Here is a 13336-nt window from a genome sequence, read left to right as displayed (position 1 = left end):
CTGGAGGCATGTCCAAAAGTTTCTTCAGACCTCTTTACTGGATATATGCTTGTTCCTGGGCAAGTTCAGAGGCAGCATAACAGAAAACAGAAGGCATCCCATTTGTGTGTACTCAAAATGCCCCTCCGTGGGCAATCATCGACTTTGGTAGGGCAAGCTTCATGGTAGGTGGTACCTACTCGACTAAGTGGAACTGGCACCCCACTCGGAGCGGGAGCAGCAGACCTGAGACCCAGCCCTGGCCTTGCCATTGGCTCACTCAGTGGCCTTGGGCAATCCACATCCCCTCTCTGGGCGTCAGTTTTCTCATCTTTCAAAGGAGACTGTTAGGAAAGATGGTCTCTGAACTGCCTCCCAGCTCTCTTATTCTCTATTTATGTCAAAATTTAAAAAAAAAATGAGAGTGAGTTTTGCATTTTTTTCTGCTGGGCTAGGAAAATGTTACTGAAAGTTTACTTCAAATTACCTCGAAATAACCCCCTGAACTTCAACCAAGAAAAAAAAAGGAAATTTGTTTGCTCTAAGAGCTGGACAAAAAGTGAGCAGGGAAGTCTGTGGCTGGCCTGTCACTTTCGCATTCCATGAGCTCGAAATGACAACCTGCCGCATCCCTTCTCTCCAGCTGCTCATGGTGCCCCTGCCCAAGAGCATACACCTCAGGACCCCAGGATGCCTGGCCCTCAGGAAGGGCTGTCGATTCTGTCAGATCAACGGGGGCTGAGAAGCAGACCACTCAGTCTTGCTAACAATGGGCAGGGACAGAGCAGACTTCACTGCTAGAGGTCTTGATAATCCTGCATTTCTACAAAGTGAGCAATGAGTGTCAGATGAAAGATTACTGGCTTTGGAATCAAAGAGAACTGGGTTTGTATCTGCCTCACCACCCAGAGCTAGTGATGTTGACTAAGTTTACTTAACCTTGCTTACCCCCGGTTTTCTCATCTGTAAAATGGAGATGATACCACCCATCCCATGGGAGATGATTAAATGAGACAGTAAATGTAATGAGCCTGCACGTAACAAGTAGGCAAATACTAATTCCTTTCCTTATTAATAAACATTAAAAACTAATGCAGTTTTAGTTATATATAGATTTATATTTACATAAAATAATAAATGTAAAAAATTCCTTCTACAGATCAGACACAGTGAAAACAGTAAAAGACTGACTGGTTGTCCAAGATATGATGAATTCTAAAACACTGCAAATGAGCTGTAGCTAAAGCTTCTTAAGATAACTATCACATCAGTATTAATTTACAATACCACGTGAATTCAGTTGACTCAATAGCTTAAAAAAAGGATCCATATTTTCAGTATAATTGTCTTACTTTTTGCAGTGATTAATGGAATCTTCTTAACTACTGCTGTTAAGAGTTGCTGAATAGTTTCTAAATGGTCAATCCTGAGGATAAAAGAAAATAAAGTAGTAAATACATGTAGCAGTTTCTAGCCATACGTATACACACATGAGTTTATGTACATACTCCCCCTTTCCAAGGGAATTACCACTTGAACTAGTTATATCGGATGTCTTTCCCTCCATAGACAGCCTTCTTTATAAACCAAGAGCATTCTATGCTCAAAAAGAAAAAGTCAAGACTAAATAAATAGATGAGATGCCAAGAATGGCAAATAATGCAAACATCACATTTTATCTATATTTTTATTTATTTTTTTTAAAGATTTCATTTTTCCTTTTTCTCCCCAAAAACCCCCAGCACACAGTTGTCTATTTTTAACTGTGGGTCCTTCTAGTTGTGGCATGTGGGACGCTGCCCCAGCATGGCCCGATGAGCGGTGCCATGTCCACACCCAGGATCCGAACTGGCAAAACCCTGGGCCGCCACAGCGGATTGCCTGAACTTACCCACTCAGCGACGGGGCCGGCCCCATTTTATCTGTATTTTTAAATTAAACAGCCACATAATCTTTCTGCAGCGTGAGTGCCACTAGAGCAGAAAATTCTATCACACAAATGCCCACCTCAGGGTTGTTAGAGTTCATCCCATCACCTATCACGTGGAAGCAGCTAGGTTTCTATTGTCCCCGGCAGTTTCAGATACTTCAAAATACATAGTCAGAGGCGGGTTCCCAATTTGGAAATTAGAAAATCTCACCAAGTCTTTTCAGAAAAAGCATGAGTTTGCACGGCCCACGAAAAGGAAGCTGTTTAAGATCAGGCAGGTATGTGGAGACTCAGACACCAAATGTACATACATCTGAGTAATGACATTACGAGAAATTCTACCCCCAAGGATTCAGCACAGAAAGTCCGTGTTGGCGAGCCCAGTTGGAGGGAGACGTGTGATTCCACCTGAGCTTCTGAGCGACAGATCAAGAGCTGTCCCAGGTCACGTCACCGTGCTAAATGAAGACTCGTGAGCTGCTGTCAAGTGGCAATACGTGCTCACTACACCCGGACAGAAGGTCTCCACCCATCGAGGGGCTTAACTCTAGACACACACCTCTACAGAGATGCAGCTGTCACAGGAATCGCTTTTAAAAAGTACCATAAAAGCCTGAAAGCAGAATCCCCCAAGGAAAGACTGAAATAATTACTTAATGACATAGTTTCCCAGCTCAGAACTTTCTTCTGTTTTCACTGCTGTCTGCCCCTCCTGAGAGGGGCAGCTCGGCCCAGGTGTTTCTGGTTCAGTCTTCACTACAAGGGAAGAGCAACAAAGAAAGAGCTGTCAGCGTTCAAGGATGGAAGGACACGTGCGGGCAGAAACAAAAGCGCTTCCACTGAAACTCAGTGAGGAAACTGCCACACCAGCTGCCGCGGGACACAGCCAGGGACTGAGATGGTGCCTACCATCACAGGACCAGCAGACAAGGGAAGAACTGTTAGCCTGGGTCTCAGGAGGAGCAACGCCAAGCTCATGACAAGGCGGGGCAATAAAATGACTTTTTAGATATTTCTTAAAGGGCCAACCACACTGCTATGTGAGATCTCTCTCTCTGTCTCTCTGTCTCTCTGTCTCTCTCTCTCTCTCACACACACACACACACACACACACACACACACACACACAGCCTTGAATAACGCCACATTAAAATACAATGCTGGCTTGTTCTAAGGATATCATGTCTCCAGCTAAGTTTGTCACCTTCCAGCATTATCTTAGTGTTCTGAGACACAAGGCAGATAGCAACCATCAGATCCACTGTGCTTGGAAATATCCATACTAATCACGTTAGGCTTATAACAGTCATGTGTCGCTTAACGACAGGGCTAACAACAGCTGAGGACTGCGTTGTTAGGCAATTTCACCATTGTACAAACACAATAGAGTGCACCTGCACAATTCTAGATGGTATAGTCTACTACACATCTACGCTCTATGGTCCTAATCTTATGGGACCTCCGTGGTATACATGGTCCGTCACTGACTGAAACGTCCTCATGCAGTGCATGACTCTATGACCAAAGCTACTGATGGAAGACAGCAATGTCTCAGGTGCATGTGTCTTCCTTTACTTCCACAGTTTTCTTTGACCAAAAACCCTGACCACACACGTACCATTTCTGCATCAGCTTCCCTCCCTTCAATCTTTCTCCTTACAAACCATCTTGTACATCAGAACCAGACAATTTCCCAAGGACCTTTATAGTGTCATTTTCCTCCTCAACATCCTTCAGTAGTTTCCTATATAACAAGGGTCTACAAATGAGATCCACTAGTATATCCTTCCCCCCTTTTTACTGATGCATAACTTGCAGAAAATGCACAAATATTAAGTGTACAGTTTAGTAAATTTCATCTATGCATATACCTACCTACGTACCCACCATCCAGTCAAGATACAGAGTATTTCCAGTACTCAACCAGGCTCCCTTACACTTTCTGCAGTTCCTCCCTGTCAAAGATAACCACCTTTTGTCCACTTGGAATTTCATATAACTGGACTCACAGTGTACTTACTCTTTTGTGTCAGCATCTTTTTAGCTATTAAAAATAACGATGCAGGGTTGGCCCCGTGGCCTAGTGGTTAAGTTCGGTGTGCTCTGCTTCAGCAGCCCAGGTTTGTGGGTTCAGATCTGGATGCGGATCTACACTACTCATCAGCCATGCTGTGGCTTCCTCCTCTACATACAAAGTAGAGGAAGACTGGCACAGATGTTAGCTCAGGGATAATCTTCCTCACTAAATAAATAAATAAAACAACGGACATTCTTGTATATGTCTTTTGGTGGACACATGCACGCATCTCCTAAAAGTGTATTTGCTGGAACATAAGGCAGATGCATGTTAACTTTATTAGAAACTGCCAAACTGCTTTCCAAAGCGACTGTTTCAATTTACAGCCCCACCAGCAGTGTATTCAAGTCCCAGCTGCTTCACATCCTTGCCACCAGTTGGCACTACCAGTCCCTTTAATTTTGGTGATACAACAGTATCTCACTATGGTTTTAATTTGCATTTCTTTGATGACTAATGAGGTTGAACAATTTTTCATATCCTTAAGAGGTATTTAGATATCCTCTTCTGTGAAGTACCTGTTCACATTTTTTGCTCTTTAAAAAAAAAAAATCAGTGTCAGTCTTTTTCATATAGATTTTTTTTTTTGGTGAGAAAGATTGTCGCTGGGCTAACATCTGAGCCAATCTTCCTCTGTTTTGTATATGGGATGCCATCACAGCATGGTTTAATGAGCAGTGTGCAGGTCTATGCCCAGGATCCGTGAACTGGGGCTGCTGAAGCAGAGCACACGAGCTTAACCACTACACCACTGGGTCAGCCCGATTTTTAGAAGGTCTGTGTATATTTTGGATATGACTCTTTTGTTAGATGTATCTACTGCAAGTATCTTCAAGTATGTGGCTTGACTTTCACTCTTAATTTTGTGCCTCTGATGAAGTGAGGAAGTGGTAATAAAGTCCAATTCATCAATTTGCTTTTTTTTTATGGCTAGTTTTCTTGTGTGTTCTATCTACAAAATATCTTTGCCCAAGGTCATGAAAATATCCTCATATTCTCTTCTGGAGGCTTTATCGTTTTACCTTTCACATTTAGGTCTATGATCCAACTCAAATTAACTTTTGTTTCTGGTGTAAGTAAGGCAGGGGCCAAGGTTCAGTGTTTTCCCAAATGGATATATCCAATTAACCCAGCACTACTTCTTGAAAAGAACAACCTACTGAGTTTGTCATAAATCAGGTGACCACATACGTGTGAATCTATTTCTGGGCTCTCTCTTCTGCCCATTATTCTGTCTATTCTTGAAGCAACAGCACACCTCAATTCTGCAGCTTTACAGTATACCTGGTGGCCCAAGTCCCCGCTTTCACTCTCAAGACTGTTTCGGCTATTCTAGGGCTTTGCATTTCCATACACATTTTAGACTTAGCTCGTCAATTTCCACACACACAAAAACAACAAAAAGGGATTCTGATTGGAGCTGTATCGAATCTGTATGTCATTTTTTGGGGAAGAATTGATAATATCAGGTCTTTCAGTAAATTAACATAATTTATTATATGTACAATAAATTATTTGTAATTTACTGTATCTATAATGGCATATCCTTCCATTTATTTAGTTCTTTTTAATTTCTCTCAGAAATGTTTAGTAGGTTGTTAACATTTAATTTCTGTAGGAGTGACCTTGCTAATTTCACTGGTAGCAATACCAACCCCTATCATTATTGTAGATGTTACAGAGGTCAAATGTGTTGCTCTCACCCACCGCACTATCTCAGTCTACTCAATAGTCAGAAATGTCCCCACTGTCAGCTTGTCAAAGTCTGGCTCTATCTAAAGCTCCTTTAGCACCACTATCCATCTCAGGTGAGTCCCTCTAACTGGTCTACTCCCCCAAACAAGCCCTGAGGCCTTGTCTCTACTGTCCCCTTAATGCAGCATGTCCCTTGACCTCTCCACAGCTAAAGATGCTTCCCCCTTTTAAAGCCCAGGTTATAAGCCACGTCCCGTACAAAGTCCTCTCCCCCTCCGCAGCCCACCAACCCTGACCAGACACCCCAGATGGAAGGATTTCAGCAAGCATTTTCCAGATCACTTATCTAGCACTGGTCAATCATTGCTTGCTGTCTACTGAAACTCTCTTCAATCTGATTATAACTTCTTGGAGGGCAGAAATCTCTGCATTTCCCTCAACGTCAAGTCTACTATAGAAACACTCGACATATTTTTGAAGTGACTGATTCACAGATGCTGAAAATTCAAGGGACTCAGATTACTGCAATGTCTTGCATAAAACTTCTGGGCAAAAATACCATGAGACACCACGTACCTTTTGTAACAGTTGCTGGAGCAGAGCTGGGGACGACTGGTGTCGGGGCAGCAACAGGCAGAATGGTAGGGGATTTGCTGGCAGAAAATGACTGAACCACTAACAGGCAAACAAGGAGAGGAGGATATAAGAAATATAGAAATTATTTTAACAAGGATGATCTAACTCCCAGGGGATAGCCCATTTTAAACTAAAAGCACAGAAACAATTCCAGTAGAAGAGAAATGGTACGGTCCTTTTTTAACAGAGATTTGACGAGGTGGGCTGTTCACTATTAGCGGGGGCTTGTGACTAAACTAAGAAAATATCAATCCAATGAACCTGAACTCTCACAAATGCTAAAAACGTTCCCCTTCTACTCCACTTCAGAAATGGGCAGCATTTAGAAGCCAATGGCCCGTCTGGGCTTTACTTTCAGTCCTAGAGTCAGTGCTCTGAGTTCAAGGTGCAGGGACACTGCGATAGCTGACAGGCAGGCTGCACAAGGGAGGAGCAGTCACCAACTGACAGAATACGGACTGTCCCCACAAGACAGACCCGGAGACAACCACAACCCATGGCTGAAGGACTTACCTTTATTCACAGGCATCAGTATAGTCTGCACGCCTCCCGACGTATTCACACTGAGGGGTTTGAGCTGGCTGGGGATCGTCAGGACTGCCTGCTGGGGATTGGATTGGCTGGAGTGAATCTTTAACAATCCTAAAATAAGTTGGAAGACAAGGCTGAGCTGAAGATCAGATGCTTCCTTACATTTCCTGCCCTTTTTAGCACTCAGTTGAAAATTCCACAGGAGGAAGCTTTAAGACATTTACCCTTTTAATAAACAAAGAGCTGGAAGCATGAGGCAATGGATGTGGTAGATTTCACAATGAAACAATGATGTGACAATAATGATTTATTTTTACTCCAGTCATAAATACAGAAATTTTTGGAAAAGGAGAACTAAAAGAAAAGAGAAAAAGTCACCCAAAGTCCTACTGCAAAGACAACCAGTATTAACATTTTGAGATAGAAAATAGTAAACATGGAAAAGAACTATGACAATTTGTTTCGTAGCTGTGATATGTACAAACTGGATATAAAATTTCATATTCTGATTTGGATAATTGTCATTTTCCCACTTAAAAACCTTCTCTGGTTCCCGACTACCTAGAGAATGTTTCCCAAATTAGTTTCAAAGCATTCATAGTCCATTTTAATTTGGTCGCAATTTATCTGTATCTCCTTTGCACTGTCCCTATATATCTAATACTTAATCTGTCTACTTGCCATGCCTTACAATTTCCTATCTCTGTGCAGCCCTTATTTTTCAAACATCAGATATTCTCTACTTATTTTAGACAGGGTCATCTCCCATTTATCTTTAAAGGAAATTTCCATATTCTCATTTTCACTACAAAACCATTCTAGGCATTCAGAAGGCCATGAAAAATGACAAAGGACATTTATTGTGAGACAGCACACAAGACACAACACATGTTATAACATGACAACTACTTAAAAACTGCATCCTTTAGGCACTGGAAAGCAGTTGGTTTAAGTTAAGGAAGTGAATAATCTTAAACACTTTCTAGAACAAAGCCGTGAATAAACAACAAAATCTTTCTTTGGTATAGATGAGTGTTAAATCAGTCGAAGTCTAAGTATTCACTGAGATGTGCGCTCAGAGAGTACCACAATGACGTGATTATTTTCATATTTTTCAAATGCTTATTTTTATCAAAATATTACGTGCCTATCAGTTGAAAAGTAAGAAAGTGCTACAAGGCTTATAACCAAAAATAGCCTTTCTTTGCCCCACCTCCCTATGCTCACCTAGTTCCCCAGGAGCCCGCACTTTTAACCCTTCTGGTCCTTTCTTTAAATATTTATTTCAGTATTTAAAAAGAATGTGCATATTGTAGGCCTTGACTCATTTTGATGCAACATTTTGATGTTACATGCTGACTTACTCTTAGGGTACGCAAGCACTGTAAGGCACTTAGAGCCTCTCCTCCCCATACTCCAGAGAGTAGTGACTCCAGTGATCCAAAGAATACCATGGTACTGGATTCCATTTTATTTTCTGGAGTTAATAATTACCTCCTTTTCCATTTGCTTAGTTCTGTTTCAGCGTCTTACTAAGTCTGCTTGCCTCCTTCAAAAACGAAATAAACCACCCCTTAATACAATTCTCCACAGTCAAATCTCCTAAATAATTTATAGCTGCACTTCTTCTAAGAGCTATTCTTCCTGGAGCTCTCTGATCCGCTCACTTTGGACTGTCGATTCTAGGCCTGCTGCAAAGCTCACATCCTGGGAACGTCCTTCACCGTTACCCTGGGAATTCCCTCTGCCTTCCCTCTATGCTGGATCCTGTTTTCTTCTTCTTAAGTCTACACCTCTTCACTCTGGTAAAACACATATTTTAGCAATGTCTTGAGTCAGGGTGCGGAGAAAATACATTTGAAACTTTGCCTGTCAGAAAATATTTCTACACTCACACTCAGTAATGATCTGGCTGACTAGAGAATTCTAGGCTGAAAGTAATTTTCCTCTAGAATTTTGAAAAGTAATATTCCAGCTTCCTGCATGGCTACTGAGAAGCTCAATGATAATGTAGTTTCTGAACTTTTCTATTTTTTTCCTCTCTGACAGCTTTTAAGATCTTCTCTTTGTCCCCGGTCTTCTGATTTCAGGAACAAATTACGTCTCCATGTGAGTCATCTTTCATTCACTCCGCTGGACACTGTGCCTTTTCAACCTGGAAGTTGGTGCCCTTCAATTCTGGGATCAATTGTTTCATTTCTTGGACCATCTCCTTCCCACCATTTTCTGTTTTCTTTCTGGAACTCCTTTTAGTCTGATGTTGCCAGAGTTCCCTGATACATCATCGAATTTTCTTTCTTAGTGTCTACTTCTTGACCTGTTCCCTGCTTCCACCTTGTGCCCCAGAGTTTAGTCTAAATGCTGCAGCCAGTGATCCTGTTCAAAGGTAAGACAGATCATGTTACTCCGTAGCTTAAAACCCTCCAGTGGCTTCCCTTGGACTAAAAGTCAGAGTTCTCACAACGACCTACAAAGACCCTATAGGTTTTGGCCCCCATCACTCTGACCTTGTCTCCAAGTATTCTTCTCTCCCTTGCTCACTCTGCTCCAGTCGCAATGGCGACCCTATCCAAAACTGAATTTACTAAAAAAATAATTTAAAAATTAAGTTATACCTCAATAAAAAAAAGAGTATATACACATGCAAAAAAATTAATAGTCAGGAAACAGTTTGATTCTTTTGTGAAAACATTACACGGAAAGTTTCATGAGCAGCATCCTAGGAAACCAGAACTTAAAGCAGAGACATCATTTACTGCATGTTAAAAACTTAATCAGAAAAGAGAAGGGCATTCCTTTCTACAATTTCTACTCCAGTCCTAACTGGAGATGGAAGTCACGGGAAAAACACACCAGCCTTGATCTTCTGGTCTCTAACTATCCAAAAAGCAAACGAGATACAGGGGCTTGGTTTGGAGTCATGTATGAAATGTAGTGGCAATAATAACAACAAAAAGAACAACAATATCCACAAACTTTTATCCAAAGGTGTGAGTGTGTGTGCGTTTATCTATATTTATGTGTGTGTATATACTGGTGATACTCAGCTTTTTCTGTGTCATCAGTGCCAGCTAGTCAACTGTTATCAACTGCAACATGGCAATACATACAGAAATTAAGAGTATTCAGAAACTTCTATAACAGCTTGACATTCCTGCGACATTTTTATTGTATTTTACAAAAGTATCTGTACTGGACTGTAGAAAAACAGAACTGATCTTCCAAATTTGAAAAGCAGCGCTGTACATCCTATCAGCCCCCCAGCATCTGGGACAGCACGATGTAATCAGAAACATTAGTATTTCAGTGGCAAAACATGAATATTCATATTAAGTTGTATGAATAGCCTGTCAATGGAGGTCAGATTTTGCCCTAAAATTAGTTATGAAAAAAACAACTTTGGTTTTCATGGCCCTTTGGATTTTAGAATTGCAGTTAAGGGAATGTGGACTAACAACACTAAGAATGATAAGGCAGCAATTATCTATATAATGTCTACTCCATGTCAGACAGTATTCTAAGCATTTATATATTCACTCATTTAATCCTCTCAACTTTATGATGTACATATTATCAACCTCATTTTACAGCCAAGAAAACTAAAGAAAGTTATTTTAATTGAGGCAATCTAGCTGTAGGATTTGTTACCCAAAGTAAAAGGCACACCTTCCTGGGGCCATTTAGCGTGCGCACAAAGATCTCATACATCTCACCAGACCTCAGATGTGTCACTCTAATGCTGCCCAATATAATAACTAATGCCAAAGATCAGGACTTGGAGTCATCAAGGCTAATTTATATTTTATATATTTGGTTTATTAAAGCAAAGAGATATACGATATTTTATAGTGAGTTCCATTCAAAACTGATGATTTAAAAAGAAAAATTGCTACTTTAAGGAGAGCAAACTCTCAGTTCTCCATAAAGTTACATTATAAAAGCAGCTAAAATAGTCAAAAGTTCCAGACGGCTAAGGTTTTATTACATCACTTAAAAATTATTATTCAATCCATGGAACCATCTCAGACTTAAAAATATACATAGATTTTAAATAAGAATAATTTGTCTAGGGCCAGCTTGGTGGCGCAGTGGTTAAGTGCGCATGCTCCACTTCGGCAGCCTGTGGTTCACAGGTTCGGATCCGGGGCACTAACCTATACACTGCTCATCAAGCCATGCTGTGGTGGTGTCCCACATACAAAACGGAGGAAGACTGGCACAGATGTTAGCTCAGGATAATCTTCCTCACCAAGAAAAAAAAAAAAGAAAGAATAATTTATCTAAACAGCAGCTATATGGAAAATGTTGCTGAGTTTATTATTTTTAACAACTTAACATACAAAATATTATTTAAGACCTTCCAAAAATATTCTAGCTCAAAGAAGGAAGAGAGAAATAGTATCATTATAATACAACTGACCTGATACTGTGGCTTTTCCAGAAATAGGGTTTGGTGTGGACACCAAGGATGTGGCACTGATGACAGAGGGGGTGGTAGTTTTGCAGGTTCCCATGGTGGCCTGGCTCACACACACTTGTTGCTGCCCAGAAGTTTTCATTACAGAACCTATTGTAGATGATGAACTGGGAACTGCTCCTTCTGACTGCTCATCCACATGGCCAGAAATAACAGAAATTAACAAGAAAGCAGTGTAACTTACTTAGAACAGTGACTGCCATGTAGTATACTCAATAAATATTGTCTATTAGTTATTATTACCTACCTATTAAATGTCATGCCATTTTAAAAGATTGTCTCTCTAGTTCGGCAGTTCCTACACTTTTGGATTTCATGGAGCAGAAAAATTTTTAAATTTTAAAACAAGGAGGTATCATAGGGTTACCACATTAAAAAACATTCACCACCTATTCTATCACTTTATAAAAGGGTATTTCAACACCAAAAAGTAGGAGGACATAACGTCAGAACGTAAAAATGTAATAAAAGGTGCTTTATTAAAAACTCACTATAGTGTTTTAAATTTTGTCACATTCATTCAACAAACATCTACTACATGACAGGCACAGTGTTAAATGCTAGGGCCCAGAGACAAGCCCTCAAGGAAGAGAGGGTCACCACACCGTGAGGAATACTACAGCAGGCACAGGGACAAAGCACCATCACAGCTGGGAGGAAACCTCCTACTGCCTTGGGGTGGGGTGGTGAGAGTACTGGAAAAAGCTTCACGGAAAAATATGGCACTTTAGGGAAATCTTCAAGATTCACGACAGGGAAAGGGGGAAATGAAAGAGTGTTTCTTGGCAGAAGACAGAGAGGAGACAGTCCGAGAGACATGAAAGAACATGGCACATTTGAGGAACAGCAGAGTAGTGTGAACAGGCACGTGAGGAGAAGCAGTAGCTGCAGGGGATGAAGTCTGAGAAGTAAGCAAAATCAGACTATAAAAGCCCTTGGGGTGCTGGGACAAGTAAAGGGGAAGCAGGCTTTTCAATAAATGTTGCTGGGTCTACTGGATATCTACAACAAAAGAATGAATTTTGGCCCCTACCTCACACCATATACAAAAATTAACTCAAAATGGATCAAAGATCTAAATGTAAGAGCTAAAACTATAAAGCTCTTAGAAGAAAACAAAGGCTTAAATTTTGTGACTTTGGATTAGGCGAAGGTTCCTTAGCTGTGACACCAAAATCATAAGCATCAAAGAAAAACAGGTACATTGGACTTCATCAAAATTAAAAAGTTTTGTGACTCAAAGGATACCATCAAGAAAGTGCAAAGACAGCTCATAGAGTGGGAGAAAACTTTTGTAAATCTGACAAGAGACGTGTACCTAAAATATATAAACAACTCCTATAACTGAAAAACAAAAAGACAAATAACCCAAATAAACAATGGGCAAAGGATCTGAACAGACATTTCCCCAAAAAAGATACAGAAATGGACAATAAGTACATGAAAATATGCTCAATATCATTAGCTATCAGGGAAATGCAAGTCAAAACCAGAAGATATCACTTCACACCCACTAGATTGGCTATAACAAAAAAAAAATGGACAAGAACAAGTGTTAGTAAGGATGTGGAAAAACTGAAACCCTCATACGTTGCTAGTGGGACTCTAAAATGGTGCAGCCACTTGGGAAAATAGTTTGGCAGTTCCTTAAAATGTTAAATGTAGGGGCCGGCCCTGTGGCTAAGTGGTTAAGTTCATGCACTCTGCTTTGGCGGCCCAGGGTTTTGCTGGTTTGGATCCTGGGCGCAGACATGGTGCCGCTCCTTAAGCCGTGCTGAAGCGGCATCCACATGCCACAACTAGAAGGACCCACAATTAAGAATATACAGGTATGTACCGGGGGCTTTGGGGAGAAAAAGGAAAAATAAAATCTTGAAAAAAAAAGTTAAATGTAGTTACTATACAATCCAGCAATTCCTATTCCACATGGTAAAAAGACAAAAGAAATGAAAACATATAATTATACAAAAACTTGTACATAAATGTTCATAGAAGCATTATTCATTATAGT

The 13336-nt window shown here is 40.6% G+C and overlaps 1 protein-coding gene across 21 annotated transcripts in view; it reads right to left on the bottom strand.

Annotated features, from left to right (window-relative positions):
• Positions 1-13336, bottom strand: part of YEATS2 (YEATS domain containing 2) — a 100526-nt gene that overhangs the window by 8544 nt on the left and 78646 nt on the right. For 16 of the 21 annotated variants that reach the window (XM_070582425.1, XM_070582436.1, XM_070582433.1 and 13 more), the window contains 5 exons: positions 11269-11452; positions 6831-6959; positions 6258-6356; positions 2563-2665; positions 1332-1405 (listed from right to left, as the gene is read on the bottom strand). In XM_070582425.1, coding sequence (XP_070438526.1) covers positions 1332-1405; positions 2563-2665; positions 6258-6356; positions 6831-6959; positions 11269-11452 — 589 coding nt within the window. Of the gene's footprint in view, positions 1-1331; positions 1406-2562; positions 2666-6257; positions 6357-6830; positions 6960-11002; positions 11089-11268; positions 11453-13336 lie in introns of all 21 variants that reach the window. The other 5 variants (XR_011529107.1, XR_011529108.1, XR_011529104.1 and 2 more) reach the window with 3 other exon arrangements.

Source organism: Equus przewalskii, chromosome 18, assembly GCF_037783145.1.
Source record: "Equus przewalskii isolate Varuska chromosome 18, EquPr2, whole genome shotgun sequence".
NCBI classification, from domain to species: Eukaryota; Metazoa; Chordata; class Mammalia; order Perissodactyla; family Equidae; genus Equus; species Equus przewalskii.
The sequence above is the reverse complement of the archived record's forward strand: the minus strand, read 5'-3'. Positions and strand labels throughout refer to the sequence as shown.